Source organism: Falco peregrinus, chromosome 1 (assembly GCF_023634155.1).
Source record: "Falco peregrinus isolate bFalPer1 chromosome 1, bFalPer1.pri, whole genome shotgun sequence".
Lineage (NCBI taxonomy): Eukaryota > Metazoa > Chordata > Aves > Falconiformes > Falconidae > Falco > Falco peregrinus.
This window is the reverse complement of record NC_073721.1, coordinates 110,304,828-110,322,127: the sequence shown is the minus strand read 5'-3', so window position 1 is coordinate 110,322,127 and position 17,300 is coordinate 110,304,828. Positions and strand designations below refer to the sequence as shown.

General features: G+C 39.3%; 1 protein-coding gene across 5 annotated transcripts in view; it reads right to left on the bottom strand.

The window, feature by feature from the left end:
* The window catches only part of APBA2 (amyloid beta precursor protein binding family A member 2), a 106,313-nt gene that overhangs the window by 40,635 nt on the left and 48,378 nt on the right, over positions 1-17,300 (bottom strand). For all 5 annotated transcript variants that reach the window (XR_008748937.1, XM_055814925.1, XM_055814946.1 and 2 more), the window contains one exon: positions 4,211-5,211. Coding sequence is in view for 4 of the 5 variants with exons in the window: in XM_055814925.1 (XP_055670900.1) it covers positions 4,211-5,173 (963 nt within the window). In the remaining variant the exon portion in view is untranslated. The remainder of the gene's footprint in view (positions 1-4,210; positions 5,212-17,300) is intronic.

Sequence of the window (17,300 nt, the reverse complement as noted above, 5' to 3'; positions counted from 1 at the left end):
TTCTGCTTTGTGGAAATGAAGCAGGACAGGATATATTGCAATGAACTGATCTGGAGACAAGCTTTCTGTGGTTCAAGCTTTGGTTTAGACCAAGCCCTTGTTCATATTTTGTGTGGTAAAGTGTTCATCTGCAACAGGAGACTATTCTCATTTTCCACATAGTAAACTTCTTCCTAGGTTGATTATTAGCGTGCCAGACCAACAATATCCTAGCTAAACTTAAAGCTATGTAAATGTAATAGCATTCAAAAAAGGGGAAAAAAAACCAAACAACCTTCAAGCCAACGGCAGCTACTTTTTCACAGGAACACCACAACAGGTTAAAATTTCTGGTTGTACTATATGCTAGTATCAGTTGAATGAGCCATTCAGTTCCTCTGCCTCTGTAATCTATGCAAAGATGTAAGTTAATTCACATTTATTTTACAATAAAAACTGTGATAATTCAGAGGAATTACATCAATAGGGTCTCTGACTATATTTGACTTTTCTGCATGAAGCTGAAAAACTTGAAATGAAATCATAAGCAAAAGTGAAAATTTCTTTGTATGTCAGCTAAATTAATAATTGGCCCAGTCTTAGATGACTAAGTCGTCAGATGGGGGAAACTTCTAGCTTGAAGTTGTTAAATTTGAGTTGTCATGAAATGCTCAAAATATTCAGTTTCGACTTCATAGTTGTAATGCCTTTCTTAAATAATGTAGGCATGGAAAACCTGCAAGAAATCAGTTGTGCTAAGCAGTGAGTTAGAGCAAATACGCACTCCAAATGCATTCTATGTTTCCCTCGGGCTTATCTGGTACAGATCCTCTCCTGCGCTTCCCTAGGGGTATTTACAAATAAAGGCTCATACAAGCAAGCTCGTATATCCCCAGAGTATTCAAGGGCGAACATGTATATTTAAGACTGGAGACTGACCCACACTGAAAGTAAAATGAGATTCTTACTGTGTTTTCCATTCTCTGTAGACTGTGGGTCTCTCTTAGAAGTGACGACTGTTCTCCAGTGATTAATTGCTGAAAACAAACCTAGCAACTGGAACCTTTAAAATCGCATTTATCTACTGGTTATTTAACATTCCGTATATAAGACAATTGCTAGCATTTATCATGGGCTAAGGACTAATAACTGGCTTTAAAGGCATGTAAAACAGTGTTGTGTATCAGGTACTGGTAACAACCTGAAATTTTATGCAGCAGTATTACCCACCTATGGCAGGCAGGGAAAGAGGAGCATCAATGTGGAAAAAGGCTAAGGACAGCGCAGGATGTGCATAAAACCACAAAATGCACATTCCTGTTTGCTTATTGTTTACAAAAACTGACACACGCACATAGTATCGCGGTTTAACTTAAAAGCATTCAAACCTATATTTAATTTAAAGAATTGGGCAAAAAAAGGGTTCTGTATGCAATATGTATGCTTGTCATCTGTCTCACCACGGTATTTTGTACTGTGGTGCTCACTCACAATAACCGAACTCTTTTAGTAAGATGACAAAACCAAGATCTTCCAAGCAAATTCTCAACAAGCAGTAAGTTTGGCGTGCAGATCTACTGACAGTGGCCTTGAGTTTTTCTCCTTTTGCTATGTAAGAACTTTAATTGTTGTAACTAAAATAAGGACTGTCTCAGTTTTGCAAATGAGATACAGGTTCATGTAGACAGTACCCAAAATGCATCATCCTTTAGACATTTTCTAGTAAATATTTAAAAAACTGAATGCCCTGGAAGAAAAAAATAATCCTCTGTACTTTATCTAAATTCTGAGGTTTAACATCTATGTTAAAGGTCCAGCCACACCTCATGTTAAGGACATTTAAGGACCTATTAAATATAAAACTTACTTTGGCAGAAATGGATACTGTAATCTTAGACTAATGCCCACACAAGGAACCTGACTTTAGATAAAGCTGAGGATGATAAGCAACTGGCAGTAGGTGAACAGAACACACCAAAAGAAGACCAGTCTTGTTATGATAAACACAGTCAAATAATGCTTGCCAGAGATTTAACTTTCTTTTAAACTTCTTAGAACCCTGGAGGCTTGGGGTGGGGGAGGGGAAAATATCTTCATGTGTCTGTCTGAGCCTCTGCATCCCGTAAGAAATGCTGCTTCACACCTCTATTATGCCTTGGAGGCCTCTGTGCTCTTGTCTTCAGTGAAGATGCCCACAGCAGCTTTGTCATGTCTCCCTTCTTAGAAATTAAATGCATGTCTTGTTACCCAGTTTGTTTATCCCTTCGTACTGAATTGAAATGGATACCTGTAGTGCTGTATCTACTTTCCTTTCTCTCAATATTGTGTATTGATTAATGATCTAGTCATTAGACAATAGTTTGTGGGTTTTATGAAGAGTGATGTAGACCCTTGACAGCTGTATGCCAGCCAGTGGCTACCTATCACAGCAGCACTTCCTCCATCATTAAAAAACATTAAGGCACTGGCCCAAGACAGACTAGAAATAACAATTAAAGCTCAGACAGGCAACTTAGAAATACTTTGTTTATTTTTGCACCAGTGGCAGTTATATCAATATCCTGGTGTTAAAAAAGCCCCTGTTGTTACTGGTCTGGCAAGAATAATAAAGGTTCTGTGCAATTCAGCTCAACCTCTGCTAAATAAACTTTGAAGGAATACAAAAAGATGTTAAAATGAAAGTCTATTTTTAATTGTTTGAATTAATCATTTGGGGCAGGGGAAAAAAAAAAACCAACAACTATTCAAGCATATAGAAGAATTCACTGACTTTCTTATTCAAGAGCTCCTCTTCTGTTCTGCATATACTTCCAAAACTTTAAAGCAGCAACACTCCCAGTAGCAGCTGCTGGTGTACTGTGCCAGAAAGACCATAGTTAGTCTAAAATATGCTAACTAGACTTCTCTGCTCCTAGCCAGCACCTAGTAACTATTCAAACCATTCAAGATAATCAAGCTTATTCACACATGCTAGAACTTTTATGCTAGCAGTAAGGCACTCAGTATAGTGAGCTACATCAAATTTGTTCTAATTATACTTCTGAAAACAGAATGTAGAAATGAGTATTAAACACTTCCTTGTAGATATGGGAAATGCAAAAATATCCCCCTAAGATTTTTTGTTGCTCACAAATATAATAAATGTCAACCTGTTTCATCAGCTTATACTTAAACACTATTTCCTTTGACTGGTTTTTCAGAAGACTTGACATATTTTAAAGTCTGTTTTTAATGGAATCATCTAGATTTAATTGTTTAATGGTGGGGCAGTTAACCACAGAATGTAACATTTACAGATTTCATAAAGCTGGAACAAGAAACTTATACCTCTGAAGTTTAATAAAGCATTTTAAAGATAAGGCAAAATAATTCACTTATCCTTATTAGTCTGTCATCTAAATAGATGTTATGTTTAACTTAGATACCTCTTTATTGCAGAAGATAACTAATATTCACTGCACATAACTTCAGAGATGCAAAGTCTAAGCTTTAAACTGACCTTAGAGCAAAGGGAATATGTGTCTCCAAGGAAGTAAGCACATCCAATTTGAAACTTCAAAAAAGAAAACCTCACACTTCCTCTAGAAAAGCTTGAACTTCATTTCCAGATCCTTTTTTTTCACTGGCACTCACATTAGAACATGAAAAGATCATGCATGGTTTAACTTCTATGCTGTTTTTGTGATAAAACTGCTCAACAGCATTTTTGGTAGAGGTAAAGGTCCTACTTCTTCTTTCTTGCCAAGGTCAAGGTAGGCAGGTACTTCCTGCATACGTTAATGAAACTGCAAGATCTAGCCCTGGCAGGTGTTCTACTGAAAACAAAAGAAATAAAAAGTAATCACCCACTAAGGCAAGGGAACAGGAGCCCTTAATGGGGCAGGACCAAAACACCTTCAACTATTTCAGTGCTGACTCCACTTTTATCCCTTGTCACTGCAGGATAAAAATAGTGCAAACTACTTATATTGGTGTAAAACTAAATTTGCCCCAGGCATCTGAAATACCTTTGACTCATCTGTTCTCTGTGCAAAACCTCCTTCCTAGTTCTCTATGCATACTGACTACATTCAGCACCTTTTTCTAAACACACAATGTGAATTCATGTAGCTGTGAATGCAATACTGAGTTAAAAAAAAAGTAAAATACTGTGCTCTCATTCTGTTTGGAATAAATAACACAGTATTTGCATAATGCCTCTGACAGTCTAGTTAAACAGAGAACCTCATACCTGCTCTTGTGGCCACTTCTGTCTGTCCTCTGGGGTTCTTGACTTTGCTTTAAAACTTCTAGGAACATCTCCACTGTGCTTAGAGGCAGATGGGATATTCAGTGATTTTGGCCTCCCCTCATGCCTGTTAGCACTGTGAACAGCTTCTCCTTTTGAACAAGTCTCTTTATAGTCGTGTGCCATGTTTTCAGTCCCAGTGTGCTCTGGACTCATTTCTGTTGTACTATTAATGCTGCTCATGCTCATACTCATTTTGATTTCTGCTACAATCTGGTCAATGTCCTCTTCCTGCTCTTCCAGCTCTCCATCTTCCTTTCTAGAATGGTATGGTGATATTGCCTGTGAGTTTCCATTAGCCTCTGGGTAATAGTCCGGATAGCCACCTTCACTTTGACAGTACTGTATGTTTTCTTCTTGGTCTTGAATCTCCAAAGATGATGCTTCATCCTCCAAAATCTGCACGCCATTATCTTGACCTTCCTGCCACTCTTGCCTGTCTGTCACCTCATTTGCATCTTGGTGCTGAATTTTACCTTCAGCCCACTCTTCTACAGCTTCCTGACACTCATCTGTTTCAACATGGTGTTCCTCGTGGGGAGCATACTCCTCCCCATTGCAGTCCATTCCTTCCAGGTAACTGTCATCCTCCGGACAGTATCTAATGTAGTATGTGATCCCCTCTTCCTCTGGCAAGCCTTCATCATAGTCCTCCTCCTCAGAGGTGTTATTCACATAGTCAGAGCTGGAGTCACCATCTCCACTATGATCATTGCACTCATGTTCCACAGGTGTAGGGCTACCTTGTCTGACAGTTGCTAGTTCTGCCTCCTTGGCTGCATAGTCTTCAATAGGAAGGTCACTTTCTTCATTTTCGGGCTCCCTGCTGTGCGCTGAAGCAGGGCAAGCTCTCACTCTGTGATGCAGCATGCTGGCTGTAGTGCTCTGACGTTTCCTGTTTGCCATAGCCAGCTCCTCATACGACAATCATTTCTAAGCAATTACTGTAGGGAAGACGGAAAAACACACATTCAGGAAAAGGTCATGAGTAGAGATCAATGATGTTAATAGGAAACAGATTTATTTGGTTAAAACTATGTGTTTGTAGATATCCAAACCAGATTCACAGACAGCTAACTTTTAAAATGCTCATGTTATGGAACCATGAAATCTGAAAAATAACTTGCATGCTAAAAAGAACAGATAGAGAGACAGTTCTACATTTATGCTAAATGTATTCTAGTGTAGGATCTCTTCTGTCAATTTGAAAGAGAATTAATCCTGAACCTTGAAATTAGTTTTCAATTTCTTTTTCTTGCTAGTAAGGGGTCATGCTTTGATTGCTATGCAGTAAACAGAAGCTCTTTTCAATTTCCAGCTTAGGCAGTTCTTTAATGTGTACTGAAAGCATTCATTTAGAATCTGACCCGCTCTTACCAAAACTAAAGGAAAATAATTCTATTAACTTGGCAGTCACATAGAACACTAAAGGATAACATACTGCTATTAGTAAAAAAAAAAATCATTAACTAGTTTATTAGCTTTTACTAGCTGGATGCCATAAAGTATCTCCCATTGTTAAACCAAATACTGTTTTTAGACTAGACTTTCAGTTGGAAGGGACCTACAATGATCAGCTAGTCAAATTACCTGACCAATTTGGTCAGCCCCAAGCTAAAGCATGTTTTAGAGGTGTTGTCCAAATGCCTTTTAAACACTGATGGGCTTGGGGCATTGACCACCTCTCTAGGAAGCTTGTTCCAGTGTCTGACCACTCTCAGTAAGGAAATGCTTCCTCATGGCCAGTCTAAAGCTCCCCTGGCACAGCTTTGAACCGTTCCCGCGAGTTCTATCATTGGATCCCAGGGAGAAGAGCTCAGCTCCTCCTTCTCCACTTCCCCTCCCCAGGAAGCCCCAGAGAGCAATGAGGTGACCCTTCAGCCTCCTTTTCTCCAAACTAGACAAGCCCAAAGTCCTTAGCTGTTTCTCATGGGACTTTCCTTCCAGTCCTTTCACCAGTTGTTTTTTTTTCCTCCTCTGGACCTTCATATCCCTTTTAAATTGTGGGGCCCAGAAGTGCACACAGCACTCCAGGCGAGGCCGCACCATCGCTGAAGGCGGCAGGATAGCCACCTCTCTTGCCCGGCTGGTTACACCGTGTGTGGTGCACCCCTGGGTGCAGGTGCGGCTGCCAGGGCACACTGCTGACTTGCAGTGAGCCTGCTGCCGACCAGCACCCCCAGATCCCTTTCTGGGGCTGCTCTCAGCACCGCCTCTCCCAATTCATACTCGTGCCCTGTGTTACCCTGTCCCAGGTGCAGAATCTGGCATTTTGACTTGTTAAGTTTCATCCCATTAATCACAGCCCAATGTTCCAATCTATCCAGATCACTCTGCAAGATTGTCAAACAATCTAATTCATATGCCAAGAAAAAGACTCATTTACAATAAAATCTCATGGCATCTTCCCAGTAAATATTTGTGCTACTTGAAATTACATATCTTTGTCTAAATATTGGATTCTAAGTAAATAAGCAGAGATTATATGGTATGTATCAAATAGTCAAAATAAAGAAAACTGCTAATTCCAGACAGGCTTGACAACTGATCTGCTCTATGTGATTTGGATGGGGGAAACAACTTATTTTTCAGAGTATGTTTCTTTCTGTACTTTGTTCCATGCTTATAAGCTTAACCTGTGCAGTTACCTAACTGGGCTGACCTGAGCTCAGACACAGGCTTCTGAAATGTGCCACACAACCGCATGCTCTACACAAAGGCATGTCAGCCACCCACATGGTCATTTTGACATAACCAGTTCCTAAGTCTCGTGTACACACATACAGCAACAGAACTAGCATGGAGCTAAAGGATCAGAGGCACTATACAGATTAATTCCCTAGGCATTACGAATTTACCAAAAATATCCTATCACTATAACCTAAAACCTCCTAGATACCACTGCAGAATTTCTGATATCACAAGGAAAACCCCAAACCTTAGTTTGTGACAAATGCAGGGATCTGATGCGTCTATGGATTACTGCAATTACTGTAATGACACCACGTGGCAAATCTAAGCTCTCCCTGAAATACTGATTCTAGGTTCTGGGATACAAAGCAGAGATGCGTTAGTCACAGGAGGAGACATGAAAGGAACCCAGTATGTGAAGCTCTTTAGTAATTGATACCTCGTAGAACGAAGTCTTGAAAGAGAGCTTTGAAGTAAACAGTATATCTGAAGTGAGGTTTTAAGCAAGAAAATCGGAGAAGGCAGCAAAACCTTCCCAGTGATTACCTGCACCTTTTCACTATGAAAAGAACTAGCAGACTTGGAAGACTTTCTCAATACAATCTGTGGGCCCACTGTGATCCCCTTAATAAAATAGCTATCAATTCTTACTTTGGGTTCAGTTATAAGAAATGCAGTACACAAAGCCATCTGTCCACTAGTGCTGCCTCTGATTGTCAGCTCTACTTACTGTGAACTAAGGATGCTTCTATACTGTGATTGCAGTATAAACAAAACTTAATTTACATCATATTAAAATAGAAATTAGTCATACCACTGCAATACTCTGGGCAGGTTTTGCAGCCTGTGCAGCAGAAAGGCAAGTTGCCTGTATGACCAGATCAGGAATGGGTAAGCATGCTGTGCAAACATGTCTAAGACAAGTTAAGATGGAGTGCTACAACAAAGGTATTTCTGCATGGCAATGCAAGAAAGAACTACAGACACCTCATCCGTCTTAACTGAAAGTTATCTCTTGCCAAGAACAGAACAAATTAGTGTGTCTCTAGGAAAGAACTATTATTTGCAGTGGCCTCAGCCTACTAGTCATTAGAAGTGTTCTCCATATTAAGTAATACTTAAGAGATTCACAGTGCAGTAGACCCTGCATACAAGTTCTGAAGATAAAGAAGCACAAAGCATGTAACACAAGCACCATTTGAAAGCTGTAACTCGGATTTTCCTAAAGCACATGATGATGAGAACCCTGTTTATTATTTTGGTTTTTTAGCCAGACAGTGTAATGGAGTTTTTCCACCCACACCTAAAAATCTTCATTTGGTATCCAGGCCCTCAAAGTGCCTTAAGTGGTATCACTGCAGTGATACCCAGTAGCTCTGTGTTCATAGATGTTATTTAACTGCAAAAAAAGTCCGCTGCACCCCAGATACTGTGTAACATCGCATGTCACAGGAACCCATCTGTGTGTGCTCCAAGCACCAAAAGACAGTGGCTAGACAGGGCAGGAGCCTACAACAGGACAGATGGCTGATATACAGCAGCTAAACAGCTGCGGGGAAACTGCCAGGTTAGGGGCTCTAGGACTATGGTCATCAGCAGAGCAGTGTTAATGACAGCAGCTGCAGCTCTTCCCCCACAGTGGTGTATGGAAGTACAGCATATGCACTATGGGAGGGAGCGTAAAGGAAGAACTTCAAATAAACAGGGGCAGACTGGAAACTTTTTAAGAGGATAGGTGATAAGAAATAGAGAAAGGAATTCCTCTTGAGCATCTCTAGCACTGACATACTAGAAGGACATAGCAAACTGAAAAGTTAATTCCGTGTGAGGCCCGTGGCTGAAGGGAGTGCTTTATCCCTGCATGCTGAAATTGAGGCACACATTCCCAATGGAGGTAAAATAAGCCTAATTTTTTTCAGTAAGAGGCAAGACTGATCTTAATGCTATGGAAACTGAAGTTGCAAAGCAGTCTCTGCACAATTACAGTTCTAGTTGGCCTCCTTACATTTGCTGCCATCTGGGGCACTACTCTTCAGGAAACCAAGCACTGATCACATTAAAATAAAAAGACAGGATTTATTATTCTCAGCCTCTGAATTGCAGACTGAATGTGCACTGATTATATTATCTTCAACTACAAAATGTAACTTCTACAACTGTATTGACGCATCTGAATTACTAACCAGTTTTCAAACACAAGTCTGAGAATTGCTCTTTATGAAGCTGTGCATACATTTCTGTCAAGGAAACAAACAGCTGTATTTTAACTCATATTAAAACAGCCAGGGTAGCACACTTTTCTTCTGCTGTTTCAAAGTATTTCTCAGGTTTCCAAGAAAAATATTGTCTTACATTAGGTTTAGCATGACCTAAATCTTTTAAAACTTAATATGAAACAACTTAGAAAAAGCCTAGAATGATTTTATGCAGCAAGGTGCTAACTCCTGATGGCCACAGGTCCAAACTCTTCCATCTTCTCACTTACAGAGATGTTAGTTTATCTATGTGGATGACAATTAACTGAACCCAAATGTATTCAGATTTTAAAAGATCAAAGTGAGAACTCAGATGGTTTTCGACAAATGCAGTAGATACTGAATTTTTACCACATGTTCTGCTGTGCAGAAGCCTTCTGAGTCACCTACTGCACAGACTAATACTTTTCCTAATTTTTTTCCACAAAATCTAGGTGAATATCAGGTATGTAATCTTCTATCAGATACTAAGAATGTTCTTGAAATTGGAAAAAAAACAGGATTTCTATGTAACACTGCTCCAGTCCTCTGAAGTGAAGAGAGTCATGATTTGCTGGATCCAGAGGCACTTCACAAACAAATATTTCTAGTGAGTCAACGGGTGATTTCTTCTTCTTGGTGTAAGATTCCCTCTCTACTCCTCGTTGCTCAGCTCCCTCCTTGATAATGCAGAGCTGGGTCAAACTTCTGTGTTGCTCCAAGTGTGTCTTTCAACTTCTGACTGGGGGGGAAAGAAGTGTTCCTGAGAGCCTGGGGGGTCAGTGCTGTATCCTTCCTTAGTCTCCTTGGGATTCAGTAACTTTATCCTGCTGAGACAAGCAAATGCTGATTTTTGTTGTACAGTGCACCACTAAAGCTCCATCAGTGTTGTCAAGATCAGTGATTAAGGGGCCAAGTTACTGAGGGTTCTCAATAAAAATGTTTTGCCTTCTATAATGGTTTTGCTTTATTTTTCTAAAGTTTCCTTGCCCCAGCTCAATGCTGAGAGAAAAAGAAAATCTCCAGAAAACACATGCTGCATTTCTATGTGGCAGTAAAAAGAAGTATGCATAGGGGAACCAATCTCTTCTGCTCCTAGAAACAGGACTACTGGCTTACAGCTGGAACATGTTCTAATCAGTGCTCATTATAGTTATTAGCTTTCTCCTGAATTCCTTGCATCTAATCCCAGACAGCTGCAGTGAGGGTTTATGATACTTAACACTTACCATATTTTCACCTGTGTAGAAAGGTACCTTCACTACTTTCTTCCCATGGAGAGAGACCAATTAAACTAGCCATTAAAAATGGGAAATGGTACACAACTGTATATGTGGTGATAAAGCCAAATACCCAGTATAATATTCCTGCCTGTGTTTAAAGAACTGCTTTACATATGTACTTGACTCACAAGCTGAAGAGCATTCTAGTGGGAGCAAAACAAGCTCCCTTACAGTTTTTCATTTAATATGCACAGTGATCTGAGGGGATGGGGAGGGGAAGGGTGTTAGCTTCTTTTGGCAACACACATACTATTGTGTGCTTATCTACCACCAAATGATCTTTTCAGCCCTATTTTTGCAACCTATAGGTCAACCTAAGCGGTTTACTGGCCTTAATTTGATATACCTGCCTTGTTTTGCAAGGCCTCTTTGCTGTGTTTACTCTTTTCTCCATCTACTTCTCAGCTCCTTTCTCCCCCACTTCAAGTATCTGTACCCTTTGGCAGTTTCGACACAATTACCACCCAAGTTTTGCTTCCTTGAAATTGTTCAGTACCTCCTATTTTCCTCAAATATCCAATACAATCTATCTGCTATTAAATTGGTTCTGAAAAGATGTAGCGCTCTACCCTGTAGAAGTCATTTTCAGATGTAAGTGGAACATGAGCATAGCAATGCAATTTACTGTCAGGCCAGACTAGAGCATGTATGGCCCTGCAGCTTGCTGCTCTGCTGTCGAGCTGTGCTTTCAATGCACTGCTGACTTAAGCTATTCCATATGTTAGCCCTACACATGCATAATCAATGCTGTAAAAAGCCACGCAACCCTTGTTCAGACGTACGTTCAGAAAGTTACTCTGTACAACTGTAACTGAGATCATAGTACTTTTCAACAGAACTGCATCAGAAAAGTCATGATTGCAGGGCTCAATACTAATTATACCAGTCTCTTTTCTGATAAGCAGATAAAATGGAAAAAATCTAACTTTAATTTCTTCAAAACAATTTTAGCACCAAACTAATAGTATTTCTCAGCAGGCTTTCATTACAAAAGACTTAATAGACTCCCATCTGCTAAGTCAGCCAAGAATTGTGACTGATCCTAGACTGGGAACTAGAATTTTTAATAAGCAGATAACAGAACATGAGCCTGCCATTCCTATGTCAGACTTTGCAGTCATTTGATTTCCCCGAGGCCAAACTGCATTAGCTTAGTGTTCATTTTTTAGTAGATCTGACTCTACAGACCACAAAAATTCTTCCTGCGCTGCTCCCCAAGCACAAGGCAGGATAACCTGCCAGCTCTTCTAAAAGTAGGTGTAAATGGGATCCTTACTCTCACCCTGGTCCCCCTCTAACTCACAGTAGACTAAGCACAGAGACACTGATGTCAGGAGTGCAGGATCTCTAATGAAGGAAAGGCAGAAGGGCATATAGCAAGTGAGGACTGGGGATGGTGGTCCTGCATACGTAGAGAGAGCCAGTGTAATGCCGATCTTTTAGCATCTGTACACGGAAACTGCAAGACTGTGTCCTACAATCAGAACTACCATAACACAATTAAATTAGGATCATGTTGTGCCATCCTGAGCAGCATCTCACTTATTAAAATTGAGAAGTGTTTCTCTGAGTAAGGCTGGCACACCCTGGCACTGTTAGACAGGCCTGTAAAAATGTCTAGCCCTTTTCTCTAAAGCTTTTGAATTTAATACAAAAAAACTCTACAAAACCACAACCCGTTCTTCCAGGGAAGGGAAAGACCCAGGATAGAAGTTTCATTTCTTAATTAGGACATAAGCAGAACTGGTACTTTTCTGTCCAGGATGTTAGATCTGCCTGTGCAGTAAATACATGCAAATATAGTCAAATGCGTGCTCAGCAGGTCCCAAAATGCCTAGGTGTTTTTTGTATTCTTGGATTTTTGTGGCAGTAGATGATTCAAGGGTGCTGTTTGGACCTGCAAGTCTCAGAGATGCCAGATTTCATCATTCCCACATTCCAACCCACCCCACCCCCCAAAAAAAAGAAACCCCAACAAAACCACAAAAAAAAAGCAAAAAAACAACCACTTTTTGGAGGGGGGAAAAAACCATCACCAAAGACACCAGAGAAATCAAGATGTGTGGTAGTGGTAAACTCTAGTCTCTGTCACTGGGCATGTCGCTTGGAGTTGGTTTGTTATTCATAAACCAGTGAAATGGCTTCATTCCCCTATTTGTGAAAATACGCCGTAAGGAATACTTTCAAGTAAAGAACAAAAGTTACTAGCTTTTAGCTGTTTAGATCTGATTTTTCTACTGTGAAAGCTGAGATGGAAAACTGGACTGAGGCCTAGTTTGTGTCCAGAACTCCAAAATCTGAGTCCCACCAGCCTAAGCTAGCAGTTAAGCTGGTCTTGTGAATGGCACTTCTGCCTTTTGCAGGGTGTGCTAGCTATCCTCTCTCAGCAAGTTTTCTGCATGCGAATTAGAGAAGACACTGCATTTATGGGGAGTTTATTTCTTTCTATGAGTTGTCATGCATAAACAATAATGTATTAAGATTATTTGCAGGAGGGCCTGACTGAAAATAGTAAAAAGCCATTTAGAAAATAAACTTCAATAAATAGGGTATATATGAATATACCTGAAATGTTTTGTCAGTGCAGTTGATGATTTGGGACACTTCCAAGAAGTCTAAAGCTTAACTATATATGAATTTCCAGTTTCTGTTGGCTCTTGCTAAATGCCCTAAGCAATCCTTCCCGTTTCTTCTTTCTTCCAAAAGAATCTTCATCCCAACCCACAAGAGGAATGAGAGGACTAACAGAAGCTAAACAAGTCTTAAATGAGCTCTTTTGCCATTTAAGATGCTTCAACTCTCACATACTTGACCTCTTCTAGACAGTGATCTAAAAATAAGAGTTGCAAACATAAAATGTGGATAGAATTAACACCAACTTGCTATTTAGATTTTCCACCTTTTTCCTTCATTTAAAATTAAAATCAAGCAAATTTCAAATAAGAAAATACATTTTAAAGCAGCATGGTTTGCAGCGAGCAGAAACAGGCTTTAGAAATGCTTTTTTTTTTTGTCCTGTGAAGTTCCATTCAAAACTACCTTATTTTAATCTGACTCTTTCTCTTTTCTGAGTGCCTTTAGACAATGTTGAGTCTGTCAATTTTTTTTACAAAATAAACACTGTCTTTAGAAGTCTTTCAATATTTTTTCCTTGGCCTCTTCTCTCAAGACCAGTTTCTCATCTCCCTGCTGGGCAGATGTAAGGCTGGGGCTCCCTCCAGTGCAAAGGAAGATAAGTATTTTACACCCTCTAAAAAGACAAGCCAGAAAACCACCAAACACACCTTTTGAAGAGAAGAGATGGTTTATGCCCTCCAGTGCCTCCACCTCATACGATAACTGCTGCTGAGTTTGGTAGCTCAGCTGCAGAGGTGATCTCAGCACATCCACACAACGCTCATACAACACTGACCACGTGTCCAACATACGTAATCCCTTGTTTTCAGTAAGGACCAAAATAAAGTAGGAAGTTACAAATTAAAAACATCAACAAAAGTTATTTCATTTTGTTAATTGTAGCAGCAACACATTAAGTTCCAGATTCATGATCTTCCTTTTAACTACTCGCCCTCACACAGTGAACATACGTTTTATAATGTTATGATTACACATTTTGTTATACCACCTGCCTTCTGATTTGTTCACAGCATAGCTGGGATAGTCCAGGAGGAAAAAACAACTGAAGGCAACTATAAATTTGGTGCCAGTGTTTTGGAGCTTCAACTTCTCACTAAGTATTATTTTAATATGCTTAACATAATCGAGACACAGAACTAGAAGACAGCAAGAGATTTGCATGGGAAGCAAAGAGAAAGAATGATCTTTAAAGAAATGAGGGAAACGTGTGGGGGAAGTGAAAGTGAGCAGCATGTAAAAATAGATGGCATTAAAATGTATGACTCGCTAGTTATCTCAGGAGTAGCCACTAGGGTCCTCCTGTGTAGATAAGGCAAAAAAAAAAAAAAAAAATCTTTTACTGGTTACTCAACTGTGTCTACTCTGAATCTGAGGTAGTCACAAAAGATATTACTTTGAAAAAAAAATCACTGAACAGGCAAACAGGAAAGAAAATTATATATCCATTATTACTCACCATTATGCTCATTTTATTAGTTTAACAACTGACAGTAGAGTGAGAAACTGAAGTTCTGAGATAAAAACGAATGCTTCTGTATGCCAGGATTATTTCAGTTGCAGTCTTGCAGAAATTCTGTTTAAAGCTACAACAGCCACAGTATACTAGATACCTCAACAGCCTAGGATTTCCAAAATACACATCCCTGTACCCTAAAAGTGTCCTGAGTTACTACCCTCCTTTTTTTTGGAGGGTTTGTCAGCAAGCAAGTTGCATTCTGAGTAGAATATGAAATGCATATGCATATATTGAAGGAATGAACAGCATATATTGACCAGCCGTATCTAATGAATACCTCCTTCTCCTCACCCTGAAACCAAAGAGAAATAGTAAATAATTTGCAATGGAATGTCTTTTGCTCCTGTTAAACCAAATCAACATGATCCCTCAGTATATTCGAAATGTTTCATTACGTCACATGAAAGTGAAATCTTTACATCTACTTTTCTATAGGTCCGACAACCTAACTGTTTTTCATATTTTCAAAAGACTGTACATTCTGAGCTGTGTTCTTGCATTTCTTTTCATGGTATGTAACATTTGCTCTGTTTGGCTTAATCTAATAAGCCTTTCAAATGAAATAATTATCTTGTAAATGGCATTCTAAAAGTGTTCTATAATTGGAACCCACCACAGAAATTAAAAGTAGAACAGAGACAAAGATATGCTAAAGACAGTGTAAAATCCTATGGCGTTGCAGAAATAGTATTTTTGAATGTATATCCCAAATGAATGTAGCTTTTATAATTAGAAAGATTAGCTATTTCCTGCTGAAGTAATAAAAGTATGTGTAATCACATATTTAATTATAATTTATTGTTGATGTGGCTTAATCATTCTTCAGGGTTTAATTCCACAGCTCAAAGAGGGATACTAAACCGGTAGTGCCACATCCATATACCAGCCTGAGTAAAGATTTCAGGACTAGTATTAGTTTTGCAGTTATGCCTGCTATGCAGAAAAACCCACCAGAAATATAACCTCATTACAGGCATCTTAAACTGAGGGAGGGACAGGAACAGAATATTTTTATTCAACAGAACAAGAGGAGCCTTGAAAATTACGGCAATCGTGTTTTATGAGCTATTCTTGTGACCACCCTGCTCCAAGAGATCAGTTCTAAGCAATGGAAGTGTGTCCCTTGTGTCTTACCTGCACACAAATGCTCCATTGACAGCTATGCAGAGTATCTCCTCATGATTATCCTAAGTATTTCCTAATCCACTGGGAATAAGGGAAAGTATAGGATGTATAGGAATAAGGGAAGGAAATACAGGAATAAGGGAAAAGTAAAGTACATATTAACATTATCATGCACGAAGAATATATGCCAATTCAATTAAAACACATTCTAGCCACTGTGAGATGACTCATAATCCATCCAGAGCTCTGCTAGAATTTTTTTTTGGCTGTCTTAAAATGGATTATACAAAGTTGTAAAATACTTTGCAGAATACTTTTCTGCTGACCATGGAGGCTACTCAGAAGTCTGGCAATCTTTCTATCTCCTGCTAATTTGTAGGCTTTTTATGTTCATCTTGCAGTTTCCTGGGTCATATTTTTATCTCGATAACAAGGTCAGTTCCCATACTGACTTAGCACTAAATTATAACAGATTGCTATCAGCATAGCATGAGCCAGGGCTAATTTAGCTATGGAAAGTTGTGTGGCTGTAAATTCAAAGGCAACCAAACAGACACTGAACTTGGAGGCAGCAGAATTTGTGGGAAAACTGCTCAGTTCAGAAGGGCCAGCTATACAGATTTATACTGACAGGATCTGGCCCCACACAACTGACATGCAAAAACATTACCTATTGCAAGTTCTTCAGAATCTTAAGTCTAGCACAGAATTTTCTGTCCACTTAAAACATTTCCTAAAAAACAGCCAACGGAATTAAATTTCCTTCTTATCTCTGCATACCACTATACTTTTGAAAAGATTGTTCATTAGAAAAACCACAGAAAGAAAACTTGGCCCCTACTGGAGATTTGACTACTGCTTTAGTAATAAAATCAAATGATTCCACCTAAAGTGTCTGTTAATAAATGGAATTCTTATGTTCTGTCTACAAGTCAGTGTTTTTGAAGTGGATTGAACAATGACTGGAAGGTGTAGTGTGCACTCAGAAATGTGTTGTACAAGAGTGAGATAAAATTTATTTTGGCTAGGACATGGAAAAAATGTTAATTTACTGTGGCAAATTCCTAGAAGAGGCTTTCAAGTCATCAAACCCGTACAGTGACTAGTGACTTAGGTATAGTCAAAAGGTGAGACAGGATTTGGGGAATTCCTTAAAGGGGAGGGATTAGCACTTCTGACAAGCGTAAATTCCAAATTTCCACATTGTTAGAGGGGAAAAAAAATACTGCAAAAAGAGGGTCTGCACAGTAAGAAGAAATGTAAAACCTGCTGGCTCCATGAGATTCTCTTCCACAAGAACACAAATCTGAGCTGTGCATTTGACAGTTTCTTTTTAATAGAAAACTCCCTCTCGTGGTGCAGGCTAGGCAGACTGCCTGCTCTCTGAAGCCTGGTAAGCTGAGATATTCCTTGCACTGAGTTCCAGACTCCTGATCGCATTAAACCAGACCTAAGATTGCTGTCAACTACAATGAAAACAGGTTTGATTGACATGCATTAAGAAAGGGAAGAAAACTAGTTACATTAAAGTGTTAAAGCAAGCTTTG